General features: G+C 45.3%; 1 protein-coding gene across 1 annotated transcript in view; it reads left to right on the forward strand.

Moving 5' to 3' along the window:
- Window positions 1-25,486, forward strand: part of LOC115079483 (mucin-5B-like) — a 289,301-nt gene that overhangs the window by 237,684 nt on the left and 26,131 nt on the right. The window contains exons 31-32 of the mRNA XM_029583107.1: window positions 22,078-22,109; window positions 25,239-25,416. Coding sequence (XP_029438967.1) covers window positions 22,078-22,109; window positions 25,239-25,416 — 210 coding nt within the window. The remainder of the gene's footprint in view (window positions 1-22,077; window positions 22,110-25,238; window positions 25,417-25,486) is intronic.

A 25,486-nucleotide genomic window follows, 5' to 3' on the forward strand; every position in this document is an offset into this window, starting at 1 on the left:
GAACAAGGCAGATGCAGCGAAGATAGAGTTCACCCTGGAAACCCGAGATCCCCCCAGGAGGAGCCCGTAGGGGTCCGTGTCGCTGGGACTTAGGAGATCCGAAGGTAGGAGTCAGAAGAGTCGGGCAGGAGTTCGAGGTCGAGGCAGGCAGAAGACAAGCGAGGCGAGCAGAAGTCCAGTGGTCGAGGCAGGCAGAAGACAAGCGAGACGAGCTGAAGTCCAGTGGTCGAGGCAGGCAGAAGACAAGCGAGACGAGCAGAAGTCCAGTGGTCGAGGCAGGCAGAAGACAAGCGAGACGAGCAGAAGTCCAGTGGTCGAGGCAGGCAGAAGACAAGCGAAAGCTGGAAGTACTGGAACGATGCCGCAGGGAACAACAAAACAAGGAAACTGGAACAAGGCAGGACCGGAACGTCGCTGGAACACAGGAACCAAGGAACAGCAGGAGCAAGCAAGATCCAGCAGGAAGCAACTAAGCACTCACAGGAGCGACCTCGTTGCAAGGCGAGGTAGGAGAGACTGAGCTGGCTTTAAATAGGGAGCCAGCGTCTGACGTCAGATTGTGGGCGGTTCAGCACCTCCTGGTGCTGGACCTACAAAAGCCGTCCCCTCGCGCGCGTGTTCCTGGGCAGGGGGAGGAGCTGAAACGAGGCTCGGCGGCGTCTCCACGAGGGAGACGCCATTGTCATGCTGCCGGGCAGGCCTGGACCCCGGAGGAGCGCGGCAGAAACGGAGGGACGCGGTAGCGCTGGGGAAGTCGGCCCGAAGGTAGGGAGCCGGTTGCCAGCCTGGCGACCGGAATCGCAACACAAGGGATAAAAAATACATAGAAAATGTCTATCATTCAGATTACTTTCAGGTACAGGATATATTTTTTGCTGCATCAATATGGACCATCACAATGCGACACTAGTGATTTAAATGGGAAAATGATTGCCAATGTGCACCAGTAAATCACAGAGCCAGGGAAATAGAGTAGAGACAAATTTTGCATTTGTTGGCTTCAAGTTAAAGGTTTGTAAAAAAAAAAAAAGAAATGTCAAACATATCTTTTGAAAATTCCTATGGCTTAGAATGTGTAAAATGTCTGCAGATGTGCCATGTTTCATTTTCTCTGCCTTTTTGGAAAAGAGCTCCTTCAGGATTTAAATCCTGCTGATGTTGCTTGCGACCTTGGGCAAATCACTTCTCTCTCCATTGCAAAGCTGTAAGCCTCTCCAAGGCCTCTTTGGACAGGAAAATACCTTCAGTAGCTGAATTTAATCTGCTTTGCAGTGGCTGATAAGCTGCAAAAGGAGATACATTATAGAAATCATTAAAATGAAATTAGGATGGCAAGAAAAAAATCAATTTTAAATTGAATGCTCATATGTGGATAGAGAAGACAATTTAAAACCTACCTAGATCTTACTTACAACGGGGTCCCTGCAATAAGGCAGACACCAGCTGTTGGAAGCATGGGCCCTGACACCGAAGGAGGAGTTGACTCTGCCTGAAGGGAGACCACCTCCGGTCCCTCCCATCAGGATGCGAGGCCGGAGACGAAGCAGAGGTGAGCTGGAGCATCGCCAATACAAGCCCACGTTCCACGCAGGGTGAGACCTTTGGTACCGGTGATAAATATACGCTTTCATCGGGGTGTCAAAGTCAGGGCGCTCGGAAAAAGGCTTACTTTAAGTTGCTGAAGGCCACCAAGTCCTCGGGGTTCCAGTTTTTGGTATTTGCTGCATGTTGCGTGAGCGCGGATAGCGGGGCTGCGAGCGAGGAATAGCTTGCAATGAAATTGCTAGTAGTTTGTGAATCCAATAAATCATTGAAGGGCTCAGAGCTCCAGTGGGTGGGGCCATTGACATGCTTCAAAGCTTGGCAGGATCGATGTTAAATCCATGCTTTGAGATGATGTATCCCAGAAAGGGAAGGCTCTCCTGCTCAAGAAGGCACTTATCTAGCTTGGAGTATAACTGATTTTCTCACTGGCATTGGAGCACTGGAGGATATCCTGATGAAAAGTGGTTTGATCTCTGGAAAAAATAAGGATGTCAACCAAGTAAACGACGACCTTGGATTATAGGAGATCATGGAAGATCTCGTTCATCATCACTTGGAAGACTGCTGGGGCATTGCATAAGCCGAAGGGCTTTATGAAATTCTCGTAATGCTCAACCCTGGTATTAAAAGTGATCTTCCAGAAGTCGTCTGGGTGGATACGGACCAAGTTATAGGCCCCTCGGAGAGCAAGTTTCGTAGGGACGACTGCTGCATGCAGGTGGTCAAAAAACTCATTGATCATGGGTAAAGGGTACTTATCCTTCTGGGTGATAGCATTGAGTTAATTAAGTTTCAAGACAGAAAAAAGAAAAAAAAAAGAAAGGAAAACCTCTTGAGATACTCCTGTTACTATAATCACTCTCTTTAATTGCATATAGCTGTCATTAAAAAGCACTGTTTGTCTTGATATTAATATTGGGGCATACAATTGCTGTGGAGTTAATTTAAAGCAAAACTGAAAGCATTCCAGAAACAGTTTTGCTCTAACCAGCTTGGGCTGCTGACTCACAAAGCCAGCAGGTGGCAATTAGATCCTTTGAGGGCTGTGCTCAGCCAGAATCCATGAAATACTAAAGCTTCTTGTGTCCAGCTAAGTAAAAGGTTTAGCTTAGTAAGCCAATCTGGGGGAGGGTCTTTTCAATCTAATAGCAGATACAGGGTCCTGAGAACAACCTTGACCAAGTGTTAACTGTTTAACTCCCTACCACCCTGTCCCTCTACCCACCCACCCTTGGGGTTGGGTTTCTGATATAGGCTGCCTGAATACATAATTATCAACAATATAAACTGATAATTTGATAATTCCTCAGGTGTTATCCGTCAAATTTACCAAAATGAGGACTATCCAACGCAACTGTTGTGAAGCTTTTATACTGAGGGAAATCATATGGAATCTTAAGGCTTGCCCCATTTGTTCAGAACTCTCTTCCCTCAAAAAGGAGCTGGCTAAAGCTGAAATGGCTGCAATAAAGAAAGATTCCTCCACTTCACATCATTCCGAAATTAATTCCTCATTTCCGAAGAAAAAACAAAACTCAAGAAAACAGAGGTTTACAGTGTGCTCAGGTAGGATAAGTCCTGTGACCCACAGACACCCATTCTACACATTGGCGCAGCCCATATGTCTCCCCTTCCCCCCCCCCCCCCCACTACACAGGGCGACATGAAACCCCCAAATCAACAGGATTACTGTGGGCTCTGGTAGACTAAGACCGGTGATTTGGAAACACACGCTCTCTGAAGTGACACAAGTACAAAACACATTATCGGCATCACATAAGGATGAAGCTCTGGTGAAAGAGATTGAAATGTTATCTAAAAAGAAAGAAGAAACCCAGTGTAAGAAAGAAGAAACCCAATGCATACAGAAATTCCAAAATACAAACAATAGCCAAAGGAAAAAGCTCATTGTGCTGGGGGACTCAGTCATCAGATGCACTATTTTGGGAACTCTTCTAGAGGGAAACACTACAGTTAAATGCCTTCCAGGATCATCGACCTACAGAAATGCTATTCAGATAATTAAAATGATCAAAGAAGAAAGCAAAGATTCTAAAGCTGATATTATCATCCATCTGGGAACCAATGGCCTTGCTAGTAACAGCATCCAAGCAGTACAGAGAGATTTCCAGTCTCTAGCAAAGCATATTAGTCATATGTCGACAATCATTACCTTTTCATAAGTGTTACCTGTTCATGGAAAGGGGAAAGAGAGGCTAAGCCGTATTGATAATTTCAATGCATGGCTCAAATCCTGGTGTAAAGAAAAATGTTTTGGATATATTGGGGGCTGGGGCCATATATGGAACAGAAAAAAAGCTCTTTCTCAAAGATGGCTTACATCTGTCTGTGGCTGGAAAAAGGATCCTAAGAGATAAATTCGAATCCTATATCATAAGGCATTTGGGGGTGACAGTAGGACATTAGAATGTCACCCCCCCCCCCCCAAATACAAATGCAATGAAAAAGGGCAAAGTGGATAACAAAAGTCAGCTAAATAAGTCACAAAGAAAGTCCAAGAAAAGCATTAACCTGTACCAGAATAGCTGGAAAGCTATGAACACAAATGCTCGTAGTTTGAGCAATAAAATCCCAGACCTGAAAGCCCTAATGGTGGAAGCGGACTTGGATATTGTTGCTGTCTCGGAAACGTGGTTCACGAATTCACATGATTGGGATACTACCATACCGGGATATAACTTATTAAGGAAGGACAGAGAGGACAGAAAAGGGGGAGGAGTGGCTCTTTATGTCAAAAACAATATCCAAGCATCCGAGCTGCAAGGGAGCTGGGGCAAAGAAGAAGCTTTATGGGCTGCCCTAAAAAAAAAGATGATGGGGCATCCCTTTTTATAGGCATGGTTTACAGGCCTCCAAATCAAATGGAAGTACTAGACAGAGATCTGGTTGAAGACATTCAAAAGATGGGTAAGAAGGGAGAAGTGGGATTGTTGGAGATTTTAATCTGCCGGATGTAGACTGGAGAATCCCTTCTGCAGAATCTAATAGTAGTATAGAGATATTGGATGCCCTGCATGGGGCTCTGTTCAAACAAATGGTAATGGAGCCTACGAGGGAGGCAACTATACTCTATTTAGTGCTCACTAATGGAGGTAATGTCTCTAATGTCCAGGTGGGTGCCCACCTCAGCACCAGTGATCATCAAACGGTATGGTTTCATATACAATACGGAGAAGTCGCACAAAGACCCGGGTTTTGAGTTTCAAAAACACTGACTTTGTTGAAATGGGGAAGTACCTGGAGGAAGAACTAAAAGGCTGGGAGAAAATGAGAGATGTGGAACAACAGTAGGCCAAACTAAAACGAGCAATTACTGAATCAACTAATATATATGTTAGAAAAGTAAAGAAATGAATGAAACCTATCTGGTTTACAAATGAGGTGGCTGATAAAATAAAAGATAAAAGAACAGCATTTAAGAAATATAAAAGATCCCAAAGGGGATGTTGTGTTCGTGCCTGCTTTTTGCCCTCGCACCACCCTCTCTACCTATGTGGCGACTCCCTCCGGGCCTGATGCACAGCTTGCTGCCATGGCGTCTCCATGCTGCTTCTCCCCAACGTCCCTGGGCTGGCTCGACGCTGTGGATCTGCCATGTTCCTGATGATGTAGGGCGCGCGCGTGTGCTCCGAAGTATGTACCAGCAAGGGCGCGAACCTCAGTGGCATCCTCCTGTATTGACGTCATCCGCTTCCAACATAAAAAGTCTTTACTTTCGCTAACAGATTGAGTTAGCAAGGATTGATTGCGGGGATTCATCTGGACCTGCTTCTCTCTACGCAACTCTGCCTCCTCGGACTTACCAGGGGTACCCGCTTCTCGGGGGCCTCGCTCTCTTTTCTCTATTTCAGATTGCAGATAGGAACCGTTACTCTCTCCTCAAGGGCCCATGTTCCTAAACCCTCTGAAGATTCTCTATTGCTTGGAAGCGATCGCCGATATGGACATTGTAAGTTACTATTTCAGATTACAGATAGGAACCGGTACTTGCTCCTCGAGGGCCCATGTTCCTGAGCACTCTGAAGATTCTCCACTGCCTGGAAGCTATTACAGATACAGACTATTGTGAGTTACCACTGTTCTCTCAGAGCTTTCCCTGGAACCAGGTACTCGCTCCTCGAGGGCCCAACCCTTTCCAGCTATTGAGCTTTCTCAAGACTTATGTGAGTTATCATCTAAGTATTGGCTATGTATAACAGCATACCCTGTCTATTCTCTATCTATAGTCTATAGTCTCTTTACAGCTCAGCAACCCTGGGATCACAGTTCCAGTATCTGAGGGACTTCAGCCCTGCCGGGCATATCAGCTCACTACTGCCACCTCTGGTGGTTCTACTACCTGTCTAATAAAATAATTATCTGTCTGTCTCCATACTCAAGCCTAGCCGGCGGTCCCTCTCAGGATATCCTCCTGGGAGCGCTGTCATCTGCCATTGGCCCAAGGATTTACCTATTTATATTCCTGTCCAGCTGAGCACCCTTCTCTAGTACTCCACTAGTACAGATTGCCAACTCAGCAGTCTATATCATAACAGATTGCCAATTCCCTAGCAGATCCGTAACAGATTGCTAACTCCTCCCCTCTGGAGAAGTAGATCCTATCAGATTGCTATTCCCATCTGCTTGCTCCTCCAATCAGCATGGCAGATCACAACAGGGGAGGATCACAAGGTAGAATATCTGGTAAAACTGAGGGAGATGAAGAAAGAAATCAAGAAAGCGAAAAGTCAAGCGGAGGGAAAGGATTGCCAAAGAGGTAAAGCGAGGTGACAAATCATTTTTCAGATACATCAGTGAAAGGAGAAAAGTCCAAAGTGATATAGTGAAATTGAAAGGTGAAAAGGATCAATGGGTGGAAACAGATGAAGAAATGGCAGAAATTTTAAATTAATTCTTCAGTTCGGTGTTCACTAAAGAAGACCCCGGAGAAGGACCGTCGCTTGTAAACAAGAAACTGGAGGGGAGTGGAATGGAATGGATGAAACTTTGTTCATGGAAGAGAATGTATGGGAAGAGCTAGGAAAACTGAAAGTGGACAAAGCCATGAGGTCTGATGAGGTTCATCCCAGGATACTGAGGGAGCTCAGAGATGTGCTGGCGGCTCCGCTGCGTGACCTATCCAATAGATCCCTGGAAAAGGGAGCAGTGCCAAGGGATTGGAGAAGAGCAGCGGTGGTCCCTCTTCATAAAAGTGGGAGCAGAAAGGAGGCTGGAAACTACAGGCCAGTTAGCCTCACCTCTGTGGTGGGAAAAGTATTGGAATCGCTGCTGAAGGAAAGAATAGTGAACTATCTACAAACAGTAGAATTGCTGGACCAGAGGCAGCATGGTTTCACCAAGGGAAGGTCCTGTTAGATGAATCTGGGTGACTAAGGAACTGGATCAAGGAAGAGCACTCAATGTCATCTACTTGGATTTTAGCAAAGCTTTTGATACGGTCCCGCACAGGAGGCTTGTGAATAAAATGAGAAGCTTGGGAGTGAGTGCTAAGGTGGTGGCCTGGATAGCAAACTGGTTGAAGGACAGAAGACAATGTGTGATGGTAAATGGAACTTACTCGGAAGAGAGAACGGTGATGAGCGGAGTGCCGCAAGGCTCAGTGTTGGGACCAGCCCTGTTCAATATCTTTATGAGCGACAACGCGGACGGGGGTATAAGATAAAGTTTGTCTGTTTGTGGATGATACTAAGAGCTGCAACAGAGTGGACACGCCGGAAGGAGAGGAGAGAATGAGATGGGAATTTAAGGAAGCTGGAAGACTGGTCGAAGATATGGCAGCTGAGATTCAATGCCAAGAAGTGCAAAGTCATGCATATGGGATGTGGAAATCTGAAAGAAATGTATTCGATGGTGGGTGAAGGGCTGATGAGCACGGAGCAGGAGAGAGACCTTGGGGTAATAGTGTCTAACGATCTGAAGTCGGCGAAACAATGTGATAAGGCAATAGCTAAAGCTAGAAGAATGCTGGGCTGCTTAGAGAGAGGAATATCGAGTAAGAAAAGGGACGTGATTATCCCCTTGTACAGGACCTTAGTGAGGCCTCACCTGGAGTACTGTGCTCAGTTCTGGAGACCGTATCTCTGAAGGGACATAGACAGGATGGAGGCAGTCCAGAGAAGGGCAACTAAAAAGGTGGATAGTCTTCATCAAATGACTTATGAGGAGAGATTGAAGAACCTAAATATGTATACCCTGGAGAAAAGGAGGAGCAGGGGTGATATGATACAGACTTTCAGATACTTGAAAGGTTTTAATGATCCAAAGTCAATGACAAACCTTTTCCATCAGAAGAAAATAAGCAGAACCAGGGGTCACGATTTAAAACTCCAGGGTGGAAGACTCAGAACCAATGTCAGGAAGTATTTCTTCACGAAGAGGGTGGTGGACGCCTAGAACGCCCTTCCGGAGGAAGTGGTGAACACAAACTGTGAAGGATTTCAAAGGGGCGTGGGATAAGCATTGTGGATCCATAAAATCCAGAGAATGTGAATGAGGAGAAGAGGTAAGGGGGTGGCTTGCGGGAATGATGGCTACAACCTGGTAATTAATACCCTTATTCAATAAACATACACACGGTTAATGTGATTCCAATATTGCTCTATGCTTCAACGGCAAGAGAAAATGTGGAAAAAAGGATTTGCATTCACAAATAAGCGGGGGAGTAGCTTGCTTGTTGCAGCATTTACTACCTCAAATCAATTAAGCCTGATAATTCACTTGGAATACATATCCAGTGCAGCTTACTGCTTCAATGGCAGGGGGAGATGAAGAAAAGAGGATTTATATTCAGACAACAACCAACAACGTCTGAATTGCACAGGCTGGATAAACAAAATAGTGTGGGAGTAGCTTGCTTATTGCGGCGGTTACTACCCTAACCAATTAAGCTGGATACTTTACTTTGATGCAGCTCCAGCACTGCTCTATGCATCAGTGGCAGGGGGGAAGGAAATTAGAACCAAAAAGTTACCAATAAGGGCCAAGAGTAACAGATAAGTATGAGAAAAATAAGAGTGAAAGCTTGCTGGGCAGACTGGATGGGCCATTTGGTGTTCTTCTGCCGTCATTTCTATGTTTCTATGTTTCTTATAATCTATACAGGGGCGAAGATTGCCATCCTCCTTGATGACGAAAAAACACCGCTCCTGCGGGCAAGGAAGAATGCTGAATGAACCCCTTGGCTAAGTTTTCTTGAATGTATTCTGTCATGGCTTTTGACTCTGGCAGAAATAGAGAGAGTACACTCTACCCCAAGGAGGGGTGGTGCCTGAAAGGAGTTCAGTGGAACAGTTGAACCTCCGATGAGGTAGGAGGGTATCTGCATTCTTTTTAGAAAAGACGTTGGTTAAGGAGGCAGAATCCCCAAAGTGGAGGCTGCCAAAAGATGTGGTCACGGTGGTTTTACAGTTTCATGCAGGCCTAGTGGCAGCGCGGACTCCACGCCAAAAGTTGAAGAAAAATCCAAATTGTGAGGAATTACGCTGTAACCACGGAATGCCCAGGATCACGGAATACATGGACTTATTGAGAACCAAGAACTCGATCTCGTCTTCATGGAGCCTATGAGGGCACTGAACCAGAAGCAAAGGTGGTGGCGTCCTGGGGGGAGCCGCGTGAGGTGCGGAGGAAGCTATTCAGCCCCGATGGACCTGAGGCAGCAGCAGAGGAGCTGGAAGATGAATGGTGATGGCTGGGTGCTGCGATCAGGGAGCCCAGGGCCACTAGGTCCAGCCAGCGTTGGGAGGAGAGGGTGACCGACCACAGTTTCCTGCGGTCGGCGATTGTAACACCAGCAAAACATAACAAGCAAGCATTGATAGTGTTCTGCTACAAGCATTCTTTCTTTAGTGAGATAAAAACATAAAATGTTTCCCATATTTAGTGCATTCTTTAAATGTTTTATGTTTTATATTATTGGATCAGTTAAGCTTCTGGGGGTACTTTTCAAACAGCCTGCATAACCTATGTCCGTGACCATATTTTATCCGCAGACTTTATCCTAAATTTTCGAAGCAGATTCCTAGTATGTAGCCAAATGGACTCAGGACTAATGAGTTGTGCTAATATGCCAGCAGATGGAGACAGAGTCAGGTTTCAAAGCTGACAACACCCTAGATACACCCCTGCAGTGTCCTTAGCCCTTCAGTATTTCTCCTTCTCTAGCAGATGTAGATATGCTTTCCTTATGGGGATCGCTGTACCTTTTGGAAGAAGAAATTCTACTTTTAAATTGGAGAAAAGATTAAGCCCTGCTCTCCTGCAGTGATACCTAAAGGGTCCTCCTCCAATTCAGAATTCCTGAGGTGATTTCCGAGATCTCTTGGAGGTGTGCCTTGGTCCAGTAGCTGGTTTCCGGCGGGTGCAGGAAGCCGAGCGCGGCGGTGATGGCCAAAGCCCTCTTGCCCTGCAGCCAGAGACCATCTTTGTACTCAGCCAATAAACCCTGATTCCAGGTAAGTTTAAAAAAAAAAAAGGAAGAAGGTTTACCTTCAGAGAAGAGGGGTTTCGGTAAGACTTCCTCCGGATTCCTTGCTCGGCGTGATGTACAGACAGGGTTTGTGCAAGGGGATTAGGCACCCTAGTCACCTTCTGCCTTGTGCCGCCCCCCCCACCCCGGTCATGCCGAATCCACCCCGCCTCCCCTCGGTTGCAGCCCTGACTCCTATCCCTGGAGGCGGGGACCATATGCCGCCACTCCCCCACCCCCTGCATTGCCCCCCCCCAAATTTAAATAAAATAACTCTCCCACCCTCCTGGCTGATCTATTAGAAACTTTTTCTAACATACTATCCCTTAAGATGGAAGCAATCATTTCATAACTCACCATCTCATTTTCTGTTTGTGTGTGAAAGACCAAAGACTAAAACCAACTATGATGCCATTCACTAGTCAAACACAGCCATGACACATGTTTGAACACTGGATTTATTCCTCACATTCTGGATATGGTAGAGTGTTTGCTGCCTTCAAATAAAGCTCAATCCTGAAAGGTTCAACTCGCCTCCCTCCTTCCTCAAGCCTCATTTACTACACCCCATCCTGGCCCCTTTTTGTCTCGCGGTTTGGCTTTTGAGAGGAGATGTTTAAGATCAAGAGGATACTCAGAGTCAGTTTTCACTGTGATGCTTTGGTCACAAAAACCTTCCACATTGCTTGCTTATGTTAGGGTGTGGACAGTGTTTGAGTCCTGGTGTATTGAGAAGTGGATGGTTGTGTTGCGGGTAGATGTTCCTAGCCTGTTTACAGCAGGGATTGACTACGGGCCTCGCCTATAATTTGTTTCATGTACTGGTGGCAGCCTTGGTATGTTTTTCAGGAAAGTTGCAAGGGAGGCGGTTGTCATCTCATCTGGATATCTTACATTTTCTTAAAGGAGCCAAACAGCTGAGATATCCAATGCTGAGGGATGTGTCCCTTTTGGAACATAAACTTGAAGTTGTGAGGCCTCTGCGGTCCTTCGTTTGAGCTGCTGTGGAAGTGTTACATCCACTGGTTGCGGCAACCCATGGCTGGCACAACTCACTCCATTTCTTACTTTGTTCCTTGCTCTGGGTGTTCTTGTGGCCGTAGCCAGCTACTGCCGCTATGTTCCATCGAGCCTCCGGACCTGTTGTTCCTGCCTTGCTTCCCACTCTATGAAACCCTGTCTCTGCGCTCCCACTCCTCTGGGACTGCCCCAGCACTTCCACATCATGGGATCCTGCTACAGTGCTGCTGCTCCTTGAGGGTCTGCCTCAGTGCTTCTACTATGCAAGATACTGCTACAGCATCTCCGCTCCACAGAGCCTGCTTCAGTGCTCTACTCCACAGGTTCCTGCTCCCTCACTCTTGCTCCACAGGGTCTGTTCCACGTGATTCTGCTATAGTGCCTCGGGAACTGCTGCAGCACCTCGTTCCTCGATGCCTGCTTCTCCCTCCTCGAGGGCACCTCGACCTCAGACTGGACTCTATCCTTTCTCCTTGCCGCCTGCCCTTGACTTCGGACTGGACCTGACCACCCTGATTCTCCCTGTTTTCATCCGGCTGTCTCTCCGAGACCAGCCATGCAGAGGCCCACCTGAGGGCAGCCGGCCCCGGCACCCAAGGGCTCAACCTGCGGGGAAAGTGGACTGGTACTGGCAAAGTTCCTGTTAGCCTCTGCTCCAGGCCAGCCTCGCCTGGAGCAGAGGCTGGCCTGGAGCAGAGGCTCAACCTGTGGGGCTCAACCCTGCAGGTAGCGCCAACTCCACCTTGGGTCAAGGGTCCACATTTCCTAACAGATTGCCAAGTCCTGGCCTGGCCAAAAGATCATTGAACAACAAAAGTTCCTGGAGACCCTCGCGGCAGCAGTGGAGAACCTCAGCACTCGCCTTGATGCCACCATTGTGGTAAGTCCGCTGCCTTTAGCTTCCAGCTTTCCAGCTTCCCTGCCGATGTCATGGCCGACTGTCCCGCTTCCGGCGCTTTCATGCTTCTCAGGAAACCCCCTGATGTGCCGGGGTTTTCTAAACCAATGTAATATACACTTCTGCCTTCAGCCGGCTTTCTTCCCAGACGTAGTGACTAAAACTACTTACATCCTCTCTCTCCTGGATGGAAGGCCTTGGCCTGGGCCTCACTCCTGTGGGAGCTCGTGGATCCCATCTTCTGAGACATGCCCGGCTTCCTCGTCCTCTTCCGCTCGGTCTTCGATGACCCAGGCAGACAATCAGCGTCAGGATCCACGCTTCTTTACCTCCGGCAGGGCACTCGATCCCTATCAATTCCTAGCGAGCCCTGGACCCACATAGCAACTGATTTAATTGTCGACCTCCCACCCTCAGATGGCAACACTATCATCTGGGTCATAGTGTATCGCTTTTCTAAAATGACCCACTTTGTCACCCTGCCTGGCCTACCATCAGCCCCGCAACTCGCCCAGCAATTCGTCCACCATGTTTTCCGGCTTCATGGACTACCTAAGCACATACTGTCGGACCGCAGAGTCCAGTTCACTGCCCACTACTGGAGGTCTCTCTGCAAAAAATTCAAAATCACTTTGGACTTTACCTCCGCGTACCATCCCCAAGTCAATGGGCAGGCAAAGAGAACCAACAGGACACTCAAGCAATTTCTTCGCGCCTACGTCAAGCAAATTGACTGGGCAGACCTATTCCCATGGGCAGAATTTGCTCTAAATTTGCACCCATCCTCAACCACCGGTTCCTCACCTTTCCAGGTAGTCTATGGTCAAAAGCCACTTCCTCCGCTACCACTACCACTGTCAGTTCCATCACCAGCGGCTCAATTGACCACCCAGGAGCTGCAACAGCTCTGGGACATTACACAGCAATTACTACTTAAAGCAGTCCGAAGAGCCAAGAAATTTTCTGATGCCCATCGCCGAGCTAGCCCTCAGTTTGAACCGGGCAACAAGGTGTGGCTCAACACATGGTATATCCTCCTCAAGCTCCCGTCAACGCGCTTTGCACCTCGGTACATCAATCCCTTCCCAGTGCTCTGCAGTCTGAGCCCAGTCACTTACAAGCTCCGCTTACCACCCTCACTAAGGATCCATAACTCCTTCCACGTGTCCTTGCTGAAACCCCTGATACTGTCCTGGCCTTCCAGGAAGCCAACTAAGCCACAACCACTTTCATCAAAGGCAGATGTGGTATACCAAGTACAGGACATTTTGGATATTGGAAGCATGGACGAAGATGGAGGGTGGCCAATGTAACCCCAATATTTAAAAAAGGCTCCAGGGGTGATCCGGGTAACTATAGACCAGTGAGCCTAACTTCAGTGCCGGGAAAAATAGTGGAAACTATCCTCAAGATCAAAATTGTAGAGCATATAGAAAGACATGATTTAATGGGACACAGTCAACATGGATTTACCCAAGGGAAGTCTTGCCTAACAAACCTGCTTCATTTTTTTGAAGGGGTTAATAAACATGTGGATAAAGGTGAACCGGTAGATGTAGTGTATTTGGATTTTCAGAAGGCGTTTGACAAAGTCCCTCATGAGAGGCTTCTACGAAAACTAAAAAGTCATGGGATAGGAGGCGATGTCCTTTCGTGGATTACAAACTGGTTAAAAGACAGGAAACAGAGAGTAGGACTAAATGGTCAATTTTCTCAGTGGAAAAGGGTAAACAGTGGAGTGCCTCAGGGATCTGTACTTGGACCGGTGCTTTTCAATATATATATCAATGATCTGGAAAGGAATACAATGAGTGACGTTATCAAATTTGCAGATGATACAAAATTATTCAGAGTAGTTAAATCACAAGCAGACTGTGATACATTACAGGAGGACCTTGCAAGACTGGAAGATTGGGCATCCAAATGGCAGATGAAATTTAATGTGGACAAGTGCAAGGTGATGCATATAGGGAAAAATAACCCTAGCTGTAGTTACACGATGTTAGGTTCCATATTAGGAGCTACCACCCAAGAAAGAGATCTAGGCGTCATAGTAGATAATACATTGAAATCGTCAGCTCAGTGTGCTGCAGCAGTCAAAAAAGCAAATAAAATGTTAGGAATTATTAGGAAGGGAATGGTTAATAAAACGGAAAATGTCATAATGCCTCTATATCGCTCCATGGTGAGACCACACCTTGAATACTGTGTACAATTCTGGTCGCCGTATCTCAAAAAAGATATAGTTGCAATGGAGAAGGTACAGAGAAGGGCAACCAAAATGATAAAGGGGATGGAACAGCTCCCCTATGAGGAAAGGCTGAAGAGGTTAGGGCTGTTCAGCTTGGAGAAGAGACGGCTGAGGGGGGATATCATAGAGGTCTTTAAGATCATGAGAGGTCTTGAACGAGTAGATGTGACTCGGTTATTTACACTTTCGAATAATAGAAGGACTAGGGGGCATTCCATGAAGTTAGCAAGTAGCACATTTAAGACTAATCGGAGAAAATTCTTTTTCACTCAACGCACAATAAATCTCTGGAATTTGTTGCCAGAGGATGTGGTTAGTGCAGTTAGTGTAGCTGGGTTCAAAAAAGGTTTGGATAAGTTCTTGGAAGAGAAGTCCATTAACTGCTATTAATCAAGTTTACTTAGGGAATAGTCACTGCTATTAATTGCATCAGTAGCATGGGATCTTCTAGGTGTTTGGGTAATTGCCAGGTTCTTGTGGCCTGGTTTGGCCTCTGTTGGAAACAGGATGCTGGGCTTGATGGACCCTTGGTCTGACCCAGCATGGCAATTTCTTATGTTCTTATGTTCTTACTTGCTCATATGGGAGGGCTTCGGGCAGGAGGAAAATAGTTGGGAACTGGCCTCCAACATTTTAGACAAGGACCTCATTGTGCGATTCCATGCCACCCATCCTCAAGAACCAAAACCCCCAGGGTGGGGGCCAAGGAGGGGGGGTACTGTTATGCCCACTGGTCGTGGCAACCCGTGGCTGGCACAACTATTCCCATGTTTTACTTTATTCCTTGCTCCGGGTACTCTCGCGCTCGCAACCAGCTACAGCCGCCACGTTCCGCCGAGCCTCTGGGACTCCACCTGGCGGCTGGAACGCTGCCGACCAATGTTCCAACTCGGGCCCTCCCTAGGTGCGCGCTCCACCAGCCCTCTTTTTAAAGGGCCAATGGTGGGAACTTCAGGGTCTTCCCTGGCTGATGACATCAGAACCATGAGATATTTAAGGACGGCCTCTCTCCTCCAATAGCTGACTTGGCAATGGGTTCCTTGGTTCCTGCTCTGGTGCTTTGGCCCCAGCACTCCGGACCTGTTGTTCCTGCTCTACGGATTCCTGCCTTGCTTCCCACTCTATGGAATGCTGTCTCTGTGCTCCCGCTCCTCCGGGACTGCCTCAGCACTTCTACATCACAGGACATAGTCTCTGCGCTCCTATTCCTCGGGGCCTGCCTCAGCGCTTCTACATCATGGGACCCTGTCTCTGCACTCCTGCTTCTCGGGGTCTGCCTCAGCACTTCCGCATCACAGGATCTTGCTACTGCGCTGCCGCTTCTTGGGGGTCTGCCTCAGCGCTTCTACTGTGCAAGATCATGCTACAATGACTCCGCTCTACAGAGCCTGCTTCAGTGTTCTACTCCACAGGTTCCTGCACCGGCACTCTTGCTCTACAGGGTCTCTCCCACGTGATCCTGCTATAGTGCCTCGGGAACTGCTGCAGCACCTCGTCCCTCGGTGCCAGCTTCCTCCTTGAGGGCACCTCGACCTCGAACTGTCCTAGCTCCTTACCGTCTGCCCTCGACCTCAGACTGGACCTGATCTCCCTGATTCTCCCTGTCTTCATCTGTCTGTCTCTCCGGGACCAGTCACGCAGAGGCCCACCAGCACCCAAGGGCTCAACTTGCAGGGAATGTGGGCTGGTACTGGCGAAGTTCCTGTTAGCCTCTGCTCCCAGCCAGCCTCCCCTCCCGACGGTGGGTACATGCGAATCTCAACCCTGCAGGTAGCGCCAAGCCCACCTCGGGTCAAGGGGTCCACATTTCCTAAAAGGAAGGCATCATCGAAGGACCTTTTCCTAAAAGTGGTGTTTCTGGTAGAGATTTGTTCAGCCAGAAGGATCTCCGAGCTGCAGGCTTTGTTTTGTAGAGAACTGTTTCTGCAGATTTCAGACGATGGAGTGTCTCTGTGAATTGTACCCTCCTTTTTGCCAAAAGTTGTTTCATCTATCCATCTCAATCAGACTGTAGAACCTCCGTCTTTCCCAAGATTAGCAGATGAGAAGCAGCTTGTGAGGGAACTGCACTTCCTGGATGTTCTTCGGACGCTGCTGCAATATCTTAAGGTTATGAATAGCTTCCAGCAGTCGGATCATCTTTTCATTTTGTTCAGAGATGCAAAGAAAGGAAACAAGGGTTCCAAACAGGGGCCGGTCGCTCCCATCACGTGATTTTTTTTTTTAAACTTCCCGGCCAAAGACAAGAAGAGGGTCTGCTGGCGCTGTGGCCCGAAGAGAAACCTGCTGGCAGGGCCGGTGGAAGCACTAGGCCTGGGCCGCCACGAGCAGTGGTATCCCGAGGGAAGCCAATGCCCCCGGGCGCAGGGAGGCTCATGTGGCGCTGCGACAGGCAGATCGGCAGGGCCGTGGTGAGGCTTACGTCACCACGGCCCAAAGAAAAAGTTCGCATTTAAACGCGCTGATGCTCCTCCTCCTTCCTGCCCGCAAGGCCCCCGGGAGTAAACGTTGCACGGAGCTGTGTGGGCAGGAAGGAGGAGGAGCATCAGCGCGTGCAGAAGAGAAGCAGCGCAGCCCAAGAAGAGGAAGAGGCCTGGTAGCAGGGCCGCTGCAGAGCCCATCCTGCAGTGACCCGCGAAGAGGAGGCCCAGAGGTGAGAGAGAGGCTGAGGGTCTGTAGAGTGTGTGTGTGTGTGTGTATGAGATGAGTTGAGAGATTGTGTGTGAGAGTGAGGACCTGAATGTTTGCAGAGACAGCATGTGAGAGCCTGTGTGTGTGTGTGAGAGAGACAGCATGTGACAGTGAGAGCCTGTGCTTGAGCAAGACAGCATGTGGGAGTGAGAGAGAGCCTGTCTGTGTGAGAGTCAGACAGCATGTGCCAGTGAGAGACTATGTATGAATGTATGAGAGAGAGCATGTGACAGTGAGAGCCTGTGCTTGAGCAAGACAGCATCTGGGAGTGAGAGAGCCTGTGTGTGTGAGACTGAGACAGCATGTGCCAGTGAGAGTCTGTGTGTATGAATGATTATATGAGAAGAGAGCATGTGAGAGTAAGGGCCTGTGCTTGAGCAAGACAGCATGTGGGAGTGAGAGAGAGCCTGTGTGTGTGAGAGTCAGACAGCATGTGTAGTGAGAGACTGTATGTATGAATGATTGTATGAGAGAGAGCATGTGAGAGTGAGAGCCTGTGCTTGAGCAAGACAGCATGTGGGAGTGAAAGAGAGCCTATGTGTGTGAGTCAGACAGCATGTGCCAGTGAGAGACTGTGTGTATGAATAATTTTATATGAGAGAGCATGTGACAGTGAGAGCCTGTGTGTGTGTGTGTGTGAGAGAGAAATGCATGTGAGAATGAGAACCTGACTGTGTTTGAGGGAAGAAGATGGAGAGAAAAGAAACAGAAAAAAAAGACAATATAAAAGGAATTGGCAAAAAAAAAAAAAAAGGGAAGGTGGAAAAAAAAAGCCTGTGACCAACCAATTAGAAAACTAAGATCAGACAGCAAAGTTAAAAAAAAATTAATTTCTTTTTAGTGATTGGCACATGTAATCTTTGGGAATGTGCAAGAGTAGCACTTTCTCTATGCGGATCTCACAATGCACGAGATCAGCATGGAGAAAGTGGAAGCCCACGGGGCCTGCACAGAGGAGGCAGCAGAATGGGCTTCAGTGTCAGTAGCAGTAATCGGCACCTCCCCAATAGCCATGTGGCAGCAGAGGAATGAGAGAGGTTCCGAGGTTGCTGGCAAAAGAGAGGGGGGTCTGCCTTTAGAGTGTGCATGTGTATGAATGGGACTCTGCCTGGGGGGTGTATGTGTGTGAATGCATGGGTGCCTGCCTGGGGGTCTGTGTGTGTGAGAATGAATGTGTGCATGCCAGGGGGATGGGGAGGGAGTGGTGTGAGAATGACTGGGAGCTTACCTGGGTGTGGGTGTTTGTGTGTCTGTGAGGGAGCCAGTGAGTGTGAGAGCCATGAGTGTGTATGAGAAAATCCAAGGGAGTAAGAGTTTGTGTGTGGAGGGGGAGAAGAGTGTCTTAGAGCCTGAGAGTGTATCAATGTCAGTGAGAGCGAGAGGTTATGGTGGATATAAGAGCATGAATGTGTATGTATGTGGCAGTGTATGTGTGAGAGAGAGAGGATAACCTCCTAATCCTCGACAATATCAGGGTGCCTGGAAATCAAGAGCTCCCATAGAAGGGGACAGCAGGGGCTTTTTAAAATCCTTATTAGTTTTAATTATTGAATATTATTTGATGTCTGCTCTTTTTGAAATATTTTATTGGTGTTATATACAAATTTTTGAAAATTTCCCTGAGTTAAATTACTGGAGGTTCTATTCATCTGCAGTTTTGAAATATATATTTTTAGTATGATTTTCCTATTGTGATGTTTTATAGTTCTTGATTTTATTGTTTGATGTTTTATGAGGAATGATGGTATTTTCTGTTTTTCCATTGCTGCATCACATACGGTCTAACTTGTGATTTCCAGTTCAGTTTGTCTGTGCATTTCTGTGTATATTTTATGGTCCCTTTATTCTGTATTTGGTGACTCACCAAATTGTATGTGTAATTGGGTACCCATGGGCCAGTATGGAGAAAAATCCCCCGGGCCACTATTTTCCCACAATCCGCCCCTGCTTCCAAAACCACAATTGCTCATTGGTTGAAGGAGACCATTTTTTGACCTATCTCTTAAGGGTCAGACTGTCCCGGTAGAATTATGGGCACATTCGACTAGAGTGCAGGCATCCTCCTGGGCAGAGAGTCATCTGATGTCACCACAGGAGATTTGTAGAATGGCCATTTGGTTGTCTCTGCACTTTATCACTAAGCATTATTGCCTAGATGTGTGGGCGCCGGAGGAGGCAAATTTTTGTAGAGTGTTCTATAGACCAGTTTTTCGGGTTCCCACCTAGTGTAGGGAAGCTTGGGTACATTCCACTTATATGGACTGATCTGGGGTATGAATAGGAAAGGAAAATTGATTCTTACTTGCAATTTTTTGTTCCTGGAATGCATCAGACCAAACCATAGACCCATCCCTTAGATTCCAAATGACTGTATTGTTGGAGTTAGTTCCTTAGAGTAGAGATTAATTTTGTATATAGTTGGAACCTTGGACCTAATGGTACTTGTTTTTTCAGTGTCCTTGGATGTGAAGGCTTCAGTTTAGCGGGTTCCAACCTGTTTTCTACGTTCACCCAAGGAGGGGAAGTTGTTGTTTGAGGTAATTGATGACTCTACATTGACTTGGGTAAAGGTCAATACTTAGGGACTGCAGGTGGCACTCTTGGTTAAGTAGCAGTGCCTTAAAAGCTTTTTAGTTATCTGCCTCAATCTGCTGGTAGGGATGCAAAACCTACTTGACTGGACAGATCTGTGGTATTCCAGGAATGAAAATTAGCAGGTAATAACCAATTTTTTTTTTATCCTGCTGCAAGAAACGGTGAGGGCAGAATAATTATCCAGTTTAAACTTTACAAGTATTTTTGAACCTGAACAGTTTGGGAAGGTTTTAGATCCCCCCCCCCCTCTCTACTGGGATTACAGTACTGAGGGAGCGAGATCCCACTTAACTTTTCTCTACCAGAAGCCCCCCCCCCCCCCGAAAAATCACCGAAGGATGGAAGAACAAGATCAGGAGACCCTATCTGGATCTCTACACTATGAAACCAGAACAAACTGGGTGTCCAATGAGAAGATGATTTAAGGTAGGAATTTTGCTATGAAGTTGGGGACCCTTCTCTAGGAATCCCGGATAGCCACTTGGTGAACGTTGTACATGGGGCTCTACCCAGAGGTCAGAATAAAGGACTCCTTCCTACAGAGCAATACCCTTGTATGAACAGTCAGATGTAACTTCACTCTTATGGACAAATGGACTTAATTTGATGAGTACCAGTTTGTAAACTTTTATTTAACACTCAGACCCTAGTCTAATTTGTTACAGCCTCTCATCCCATGAGATGCACCTACAGTTTAAACAATCTAAAAGTATGACAACATGGTCTGGGCCACAAGCAATAGCTTCTTCCATAAAAAGAATCCCCCCAGGCTTAAGAGTCAGGCATGTGAATAAATGTGTTAGCCAGAGCAGTCTCTGAAGATAAATTAATTTGTGTGTCCTTGGGGTTACAACCCCGCTAAAGGTTACAGAGGCAAAACAAGTCCACCGTCAAGGTTGAAACCACTTTACCAAATAAAAAGAGTAATTCAGTATTCCAGCATCTGTATCAGCTAAGATGGGTAGATTGAAATGCACACTGGATACTAAGAAATGGTGACATACCTAAGACAGTACAGGACATTTGTCAGGTTCTTCTAAAGCTTGCATGCCTACACTGGAAACTAGACCAGGGATAGGTACAAATCACGCTTAAATGCACCCTCCAGAAGGGAATTAACCACAAGATAGCACCAGCTATAAATGTCGCCTTGTTGAACCATAGAAGAATTGTCCTGCTTTGAAATCAACAGTCATTAGCTGAGATAACCAGTCCTGGAAAAGAAACTGGGGACCATCCGAGGAAATGCCTATGGAAATATGCTGTATTTTACCAGACTTGAATAAGTAGAATGCTTTCAGAAGAGACCTGATAGGCTTGCACTTCACTGTCATCATCCATAGGAATAACTGCACAACATTACCTTATGGTAATTGCTATAATTACTCTTCTATAATGCAAGGCTGCAAGAGACACATGAAATGTGTAGAAAATTCAAGTCGTTTTCAAGCCACTTTATCATCTTGCAATCTTTGTCTCAAAACATATTCACGATATAAATTTCTAAAAAAACATGTAAATCAGACTTGTCCTTGACAGACTCTGTTGTAGAAGTTTCCTAAGTAATTAAGTGAATTTGCTACACTGGTAATTTCAAGCTCCAGTATAAGAAAAACTAAACAATTGACTCAACTGCCCATTGAATCTACAAATAATATGTGCTAGAAGTACATTAATTTCAGGGACAGTTGTATGTCAAAATGCAAGAAACGCTGACATGGCCATCATTTCACCAAAATGGCAGCTTCAAGGAAAATTTTCAGATGATTCTCTCTTAGCCTTCACCGCTTGTATTGTCAAAGGAACCTTCTGAAAATCCAAATATGCCATATCAACTGGACAACCATATTCCACATCTTTATCACCTTCAGATAATCAAATTGCTTTGTAAAGTATGCCTTCCCTTTGCTAACACCATGTCGACTATTCCCATTAAGCCATTTCTATCTATATGGCCAGTAAATTGGTTTTAAGGATAGCTTCTACCATTTTGCCCTGCAGTGACAGCAGGTTTACCAGTCCCTCATTTCCCAGATTAACCTGGAGTTCTTTTTAAAAACTCGGTATGCCATTGGCCACCTTCATTTTACATTCTCTTCACCATCTCATGTGTTTTTCTCTTTTTTTTTTTTGTCTTTCAGCCATTATTGCCTGCTGCATGAAATCCAGACAGCTTATGCTTAACCCTTCAAAAACAGAACTATTGCTGGATATTTTCCTTCTGATCTCACTGACTCCTCCTCCTCTTGGCTTCATTATCTTGGGATCCACCCCCTCTTCATTTTACTCCTCTGATAAAAAAAATTAGGGGCTGTCAATATTCCTTTCCTTCAGTGCATTTGTCTTATACTTTTTATTCGGATTTCAACTGGCTAATATCAGAAAGAGAACTCATTTTCTCGTCTTTTATTCCTAAAATTAGAACTCACTTCTCTAACTTGCTTTTTCTAAATTGTCATAATGGCTTAATTTTATTGTATTGTTTTTGACTCTGTTACATCACTATTTGCTGTAAGGTGCCTTAGATAAAGATGCCATATAAATGCTTAAAACAAGTAAAATGAACACTTGTTCTTTAATTTCATTTAGCTTGCACAGGACCAGATGGAAAATCCAGAATGGTGAGTACTGCATGTTTTCAAGAATTATAGCAGCGAGTTTCTGAAAGAGTCACACTCCTAAAAATTAGCATATTCATGCATAAGTAGGCTATACGCATGTAATCACTATTTTAAAAACATTGACAGCTCGTGTGAACTTTAGGTTTTGCTAAAATGGGCTGTCAAGGGGCATTCCAGGGCAGGGCCAACAGTTACTCGCGTGAGTTGCTATTTTCTAAGACATTTACATACGTATATTTGGCAATTTACACTCACAATTTTATACCTGCTATTTATCTTGCATAATTGATATCAGACTTGTTTATTGGGTACTACTGGCTGGGTGGGAAGTCTGGGTGAACTGAGGAGAGTTCATGTTGGAGAATGAGGAGGTTCTTGATGACCTGGAGAAAGGACTGGATGAGGTGGGTAGAGGAATCAGAAATTTGGTGAATTCAATTTTGTGCGCAGGTTTTAAAATATGCCATTTAGATTTTACGTGAGCAAGTCCTGCTTTATGTGTGTGCATAAAATGTATATATCCATATTTTAAAATTGGTAGGGAAAGTACGTGTGTACAATACATTGCATGTATTTGCATGTAAGCATACATGGCCATGAATATTATGGGTTGAACTTATGCATATTTTATAATATGTGCACATCTGATACAGGTTATCAAATAGCACTGTGGATCTCTGCGTGGCCATATTCTCACATATAGGTGGCTATGTGTAGCTGCTTCAGGGTTACTCTCATATTTCCCTAACCAGGGATAAAAGCACTATAGCAGTGAATTCAGTCCATCTGATTGTTAATCTGGAGACATGTCTCTCCTGCATCTGTAGATTCAAATTTGGGAGGAAGGTGCAGCATAGTCTTGGCACCTATCCTATTGAAAATAATCTTAATCTGATAAGGAAGAGGCCCTCTTTAATAGGATCAAGGTTGGAAAGTGCTACAAATTCATGCATATACAAGAGTTGTCCTTCCAGTAGTGTCAAAACTTAAGGAACAAAAAAAAAATAGTGCAAACAAGAAAGGAAACATAAGAGCAAGACAAGATCACACTATAAAGCTAACAAACAGGTGAGTTGATATATTACTACTACTACTACTACTTCTTAAATTTCTATAGTGCTACACTACATATGCAATGCTTTGCAAACATACAAAAAGACAGATTCTGCTCAATAGAGCTTACAATCTAAAAAAACAAACACACAGGACAAGAGACTTGGATATTTCATAAAGCAAGACAATGGTTAAAAAGAAAAGAAATTTAGTTAACAAGACTAAAAGCAGAGAATTGGGCATAAGATTTAAAAGAGGTTTAAAAAAGGCAGGTCTTTAGATGGGATTTAAATGTGGCAAGAGAAGGGAGCATGATGACCCAGTTCAGGAAGACTGTTCCAAGCACACGGCGCAGCCAGGCGGAAAGCACAGAGTCTGGGATTGGCAGTAGAGGAGAAGGGCACAGATAGGACAGACTTATCTGAAGTGCAGAGTGCACAAGGAGGGGTGTAGAGAGAGAGAGGAGAGGTAGTGAGGTGCTGCAGAGTGAAGGCATTTATATGTGAAAAAGAGGAGCTTGAACTGTATGCAGGAGCAGATAGGGAGCCAATGCAGTGACTTCAGAAGAGGGGTTATATGAGCATAGCGACTTTGGTGAAAGATAAGCTGTGCAGCTGAATTTAGGACAGATTGCTGTGCATGTTAAAACTTTATATTAGATCATCCTGCTTGAAACCTGAAAAGACAACTCTTGTATTGTTTCTTCATAAAACTCAAAGCAATTTACAACAATCTTTTTAAAACAATAAAACATTTGCTTTTTTAGGTCTATGTTTATGCTGTTTTCAGTTCCAAACTTAGGACATAAAGTCCTGCATCAATTATGTCCTAGTTTCCTATAGAGAGCTGGCCTTATAAGATATCTGTGCCAGACTTCCCCTAATATTACGTCCCCCTCCTCTCCCAATAAACACCTTTGAATCATTCATTCAAATCTGTACCAAAGAAATTGGGACCAGAGACCTTTGACGCATACTTCTCATATACCCTCGATGTTACCAAAGTAAAATCCCTTAATCTATTTATTTCCTATAGGAAAACAGGCCAGCTCAGTGCAATTCAGTTGAAATCTCAGGGCACATTGTGATGTCATTCAGCATTATTTAAAGCTGCCCAGCCATTGGTTAACAGCAACTGAATTTTTTTTTCTTGCTTAATTTCTTATAAAAAAAAAAAAAAACCCAACATCGCTAATGTTTTCAATGAGGAACTTATTTATTTAACATCTCTTACGTTCTGCAATTTCTATATTATGTTCATTACAAAGAACAAAATATACACACAAAGTATACATTAGGCGATAAAAATGAAATTTAACAAATTACATCAATCATAAATAATACAATCAAATTAACATTAAAATAAACATTTAAAATAGCATTAAAATAAAATGCCTTAACAGGATTCCTAAAAATGTTAATCTTTTATTACACAGAAATTCAAATACTGAATGTTATAATAACCACATGCAAATTTCTGTATTTAAGAAGGAAATGTTCACACAACTCCTGGTTTGCACAGCTTTTTACTTGCACATTTTTTGTCACTGGCATTTTTTCTGATTGAAAAGTTAGAGGGGACAAAGATGCACTGTGTCGAAATTGTTGAAGTCCACCGATTTGCAGGCATTTTGCACTATGTTTCCCTCCTTCTCTGCAAGCCTGAAATTTGGTCGCCCATCTCTAGTGGTTTTATGAAAAGGTGATAAGAGTGCATCAAGGCAACTCGTATGGCTTCTTTCAATCAGATGTTTTCTGCAGTGTACAGGAATGTCCTATAGTCCTCAAGCTCTAAGTAGCTTTGAAAGCTGCATCCACAGTACAGATTCAAGCTAGTGTCTTATGTAAAGCTTTAGTATCCCAGTGCCAGGGAAGCAACTGACTCCTGAAAATGCAAAAGCTCAAATTGTTATAACAGGGCTTCCATTGGGAAAGTACCAATTCTTGCCGTCCCTTTCTGAAAGCCTTCAGTGATCCTGTTTGGAAAGGACTCAGTGCATCTTGATGGAACATTTGCCTGGATTCCCCTTCCCATGAAGAAAGTTCTGTTTCATTTTATTTTGTATCCATCTTACAGCCTGGAGAAACTTGGCAGAGCAATTGCCAAGAATGTAGTTGTGATATGAGCTCCATCACGGTGACGTGTAATCCTGTCAAGTGCAACGACCAACAGCCAGAGACTTGCGATAAGGAAGGCTTTGAGCTTGTCAAAGAGTTTCCTCCAGATGACCAGTGCTGCCCTAAGCTTGTTTGCAGTAAGTGCTCTGAGTTTCCTTTACTGAGAAAGAATGAAAGAAACGGCATTATGGGAAAATTCTGTGCTAT

The sequence above is a fragment of the Rhinatrema bivittatum genome, chromosome 17, assembly GCF_901001135.1.
Source record: "Rhinatrema bivittatum chromosome 17, aRhiBiv1.1, whole genome shotgun sequence".
NCBI classification, from domain to species: domain Eukaryota; kingdom Metazoa; phylum Chordata; class Amphibia; order Gymnophiona; family Rhinatrematidae; genus Rhinatrema; species Rhinatrema bivittatum.